General features: G+C 49.8%; 1 protein-coding gene across 1 annotated transcript; it reads right to left on the reverse strand.

The window, feature by feature from the left end:
• Window positions 1–662: 662 nt before the first annotated feature.
• On the reverse strand, window positions 663–1,028 carry Pmar_PMAR026667 (hypothetical protein; the record flags this gene model as incomplete). Its single annotated transcript, XM_002779628.1, has 1 exon — window positions 663–1,028. The coding sequence occupies one exon, from the start codon at window positions 1,026–1,028 to the stop codon at window positions 663–665; it is 366 nt and encodes a 121-aa protein (XP_002779674.1).
• Window positions 1,029–1,249: the final 221 nt, after the last annotated feature.

Consider the following 1,249-nt stretch of genomic DNA (forward strand, 5'->3'; position numbering starts at 1 on the left):
GAACATGGATTAACACTATGTAGGTTGATCGGTTAGTCTTACCTAGATGCTCTGGTGACTTTGCCACTTCGCAAACCAACTTCGCATGGTTCCTCGTGGCTAACTCCAAGGGGTGGAGGGCGTTGTGGAAGAGCTCCAATAGGCATCCAATACCTTTATATTTCTCCTTGATAGACATCCTTATACACAGGATGAAAACAATAAGATCGCTAACGAGATTCACCCCAACGATGGAACAATACGTATCCAGGAAAATCCAATAGACCTAAAAAAGACCCGAGACAAAACACCCAGCACCAGGGTTCAAATCCCCCTGTAGCGTCTTGGGGCTCAAGTATGGTTCTTCCCAGTGACAACTCAGGATCATTTGAGGGTTCGGAGTCATTCATTAGGAAATGAGGGTGATAATATCTGATACCGATGTCATATGAATCAATAAGTTTGACCGAAAAGAATAATGGGCAATCCGTGAGGCTTCCAAAGCACAAGCAATGAGCAATGGGGCACGCACACACATAGCCTGATCGATTGTGTTCGGGCGACGACGACGTAAGTAGTCGCACGCACGCGAGAGCAGCCTCAGCACAGAGACCTTCCTAAGAGCGGAACGCTGTAGACGTCCCCCAAGGTCGAGTGCTGAAGAGCTGCAAAAAGAAAAAAGATTACGCCTCAAGGTATCCTGCCTCAACCATAGCCGCGCGTGAGGTGTCCTTGAGCATGTTCGTCGGAGTCAGATTGATACGCATGAGTACCGAAGACACCGTACGCAGGAGCGGACTGTCCCGCTGAGCGTTTTCCGGAGTGTCACCAGTGTAAGTGGAACCGTCATGAGATAACCACACCGGGAAAAATTTATTGCCATCATGCGAGTCGTAGATCTGGACCACTAGTGAGCCATGAGCGACAGTATCGTCATTGTCAGTTTCGGCCATGACCTTTCCGATAGCATCAGCACCACACGACAGCCTGGCAAGAATAACCTGACCAGGTTTTATCGAAGTGAAGGGGATCTCGGTTTCAACGGCCATAGTTGGACGTCTCTTTCTACAAAGGCATGCCTGGATTCCAGATGACAGCAGAAACGCTGACAGAGTGACCAGGTGGGCTGCCTAGTGGGTGTAACCTAGTCACGAAACCAGCCACGATCCAAGGTAGCAGATGGACCATCTTCAGTATGGACGCACTGACAATCTGACGTCCTTCACGGGTCGAGACTCAGACGCGCCCACCACGAGCTCACCATCTTTCA

This window comes from Perkinsus marinus (assembly GCF_000006405.1).
Source record: "Perkinsus marinus ATCC 50983 genomic scaffold scf_1104296946656, whole genome shotgun sequence".
Classification (NCBI taxonomy): Eukaryota; Perkinsozoa; order Perkinsida; family Perkinsidae; genus Perkinsus; species Perkinsus marinus.